General features: G+C 40.5%; 1 protein-coding gene across 1 annotated transcript in view; it reads left to right on the forward strand.

Annotated features, from left to right (window-relative positions):
* SLC1A7 (solute carrier family 1 (glutamate transporter), member 7) overlaps positions 1 to 2741 on the forward strand; it is a 55901-nt gene that overhangs the window by 27424 nt on the left and 25736 nt on the right. The window contains exon 4 of the mRNA XM_009884612.1: positions 1841 to 1883. Coding sequence (XP_009882914.1) covers positions 1841 to 1883 — 43 coding nt within the window. The remainder of the gene's footprint in view (positions 1 to 1840; positions 1884 to 2741) is intronic.

The raw sequence follows: 2741 nt of genomic DNA on the forward strand, positions 1-2741 counted from the left end.
AGGAATGCCAGGTAGCAGATCAGGCTGCAAGGGGTAGGTAATCTGAACTGTCTCGTCTGCACCGAGGCAAGGAAAGGCCAGGACAGTTAAAGAAAGTTAACGAGTGCTGCACACCAACCTCGCATCTTGCCTGGTAGTAACATGTCTGTGTAACACTAGTTTCCCCTAAAGCAACAGCCTTACCAAAATCACCGATGATGCCTTTGTGTGGCTTGTCTGCTCTCACACAGCAGGCCAACAAAACCCCCTCCTTTTCAATCTTCTCTTTCAATCATTAGACAGTACTACTACTCTTTAATTAAAATTCTTCTCCCTCTGCTTTACCCTGAAAAGGATAATTAATTATCTCTTTGCAGCAATCGCTTTCAGTCCCTGATGCTACTGAAACAGATTCTACCTCTTAACCTTAAATGCGACCATAATGTCACATTATGATCACTTAAAAGAGCAATAAAATTGTTTTTTTCTAAGCCAGCGCTGCACAGCATGCTCTTGCTGAGACTCCATTAGAAGCAGGCATATGCTGCTGCTGCAAAGAGGAAAGCAGCTCTGGAAAATGTCACACTTTAGCATGCACATAACTGTGTGTGTATATGTCTATTTATCTCTCTAGCAATTCTCTTTGGAATGAGAATGGGCTTTTCACATACACCTAGGTGCTGTCCTGTCTTATGGCTTGAGCTGGACTTTGAATAAAAAGTCTTTTTGTTAGAGAATTCAAGAGTTTTTCCTTGCATAAATTTATGTATATGAAAGCATCGAACTGGGTTGTAGGCTGTCACTGTCTTCCGCCCACAGGTTAAGAACTTTGGGCTGAGAATAAATCAGTTCTGAAAAAGATCCTATTAGAATCATCACACAAGTCTTGATTCCCTAATGCTGCATGGAAATAGATGAATTTTTAGCTTTTTTGCCCAATTATAGTATGATTCCTCTTTGAAGCCTGTAGAGGGTGTGCTCTCCATTTCAAATTAGGATTGAATGTCTTTCTGCGATGTAGTGATCTAGCTCAAACAGAAGTTACAAATTAGCAGAAAGTCAGAAAAGATGACAAGAGTCCCTTTTGGAATTAAAAATCTATCAATCAGTCTCACTGCAGATCTCACAGCTTATGGTCATCGTCTTCCTCTGTAACTCACTTGTGAGCAAAGATGAAGCTGTTGGCCTTGCTTCAGACTTGTTCTGAAGCCTTGGGAACCATCTTAAAAGAAAATGTAGCAGAGACTGTGCAGCTCTAATCTCAACTATTTTAATCAGGAATGAGATCCCTTTTTTGAAAAGAAAGTGGTTCTTGACCAAACAACTGCAAAGTCTCCATCGCTTACAATTTTATTGATGAAAATGTAACAGGAGGTACTACATCTTATGAGTCATCTCATGACTTAGAAATCCTGAAGCAGATTACAGCACCCAGGAATCTCAGGAATATGTCCCTGAACACTGACTTTGTCTTGAACAGGTCATTATCTAAGTAGGAAAGACAAAATATGGAATAAAGGAATATTCTTTTCCCCACTTAGAAGATGGGGAAGGGAATGATAGCAATTATATTGCCCCAATAACAACATGGAGAATGTGGCAGAGCCAGAAACTGAGACTAGAGCTCCTGTTTCTCACTCCAGGTATTTAGAAGCAAATCCCAAAACTTTAATTCTGAGGAACTGTCTCTTGAGCCTTACTCAGTCAGGTATGGCATGAGTGGGAAAGTGGCAGTTTTCTGCACCTTTCCAGCCCTTGCTCTCTAGGAGGGTAACTGATTTATCGTGGGAGACCCAAGACACAGTAAACAGAAGTTGTCTTCAGTTCCACAGAAATTATTCTTTTATTTGTTCATTTTTAGGAACATGTTTCCAGCCAATCTTGTTGAGGCCACATTCAAGCAGGTAAGTGGCTATATTCCTTTTACCACTGATGAAAGAGATCAGCCAGCATCATATAAAATATGTATCTTTGTAAAACAGAATCCAGATACAGACATGGCATATTATTTCAGGCACTGTTAGTACCTTCGGCATTTAGGAATTAATGAGTCTCTTCCCATTAGCCGCAGCAGCCTTGCTATCTGAAGGCAAAACAAACAAGCATAAAATGCACAGTGTGACTCGAGAGTAGACATGCACACCTATGTCAGCCCCACCTCCACCTGAGGCCGGATCTTTGAGGACCTTGAGAAAGGTGCTGTAGGGAAGCAGAACAATTTATGCCAGTATGCCTAGAGCATGGTTTCTCTTACCATGAGACTGCAGTCACAGAGTAACTGGGATCTCTTTAAGAGCACACAGTAACACCACACAAAGGAAGAACAGAATACCACGTCCAATTAAAGCAACAAAATCACGTATTTGGGAAGAATCTAATTACTCAGATTTGAATTTGGCCAGAAAAAATCATCTAAAAGTTCTGAGTGAGTAAGAGGCATGGCTATATTTATTTCACCTGGGAGAATATTTCATGGGAATCTTACCTCTGGTGAGGTAAAGAGAAAGGCTCTCAGAACCTCTAGGCAGTCATTCCTGATTATGTCTTACAGGAAAATAGCTCTGTCAGGAGATGGTGTGTTTTCTGCACAATGGGCTGATTATAGGAAACTCTGATTTTGTTATGCTTTTCCAAAAATTCAACTATTTTTACAGATTTTAGCAGCATAGGGACAGGAGCTGTCATTCTTCTTTTCATGCTTGTCCCTTTAACATGCAGCCTTGTTGAAACAGAGCACTTAGGAGGTCTCATTAAACTATTAC

Source organism: Charadrius vociferus, unplaced genomic scaffold (genome assembly GCF_000708025.1).
Source record: "Charadrius vociferus isolate BGI_N301 unplaced genomic scaffold, ASM70802v2 scaffold163, whole genome shotgun sequence".
Lineage (NCBI taxonomy): Eukaryota > Metazoa > Chordata > Aves > Charadriiformes > Charadriidae > Charadrius > Charadrius vociferus.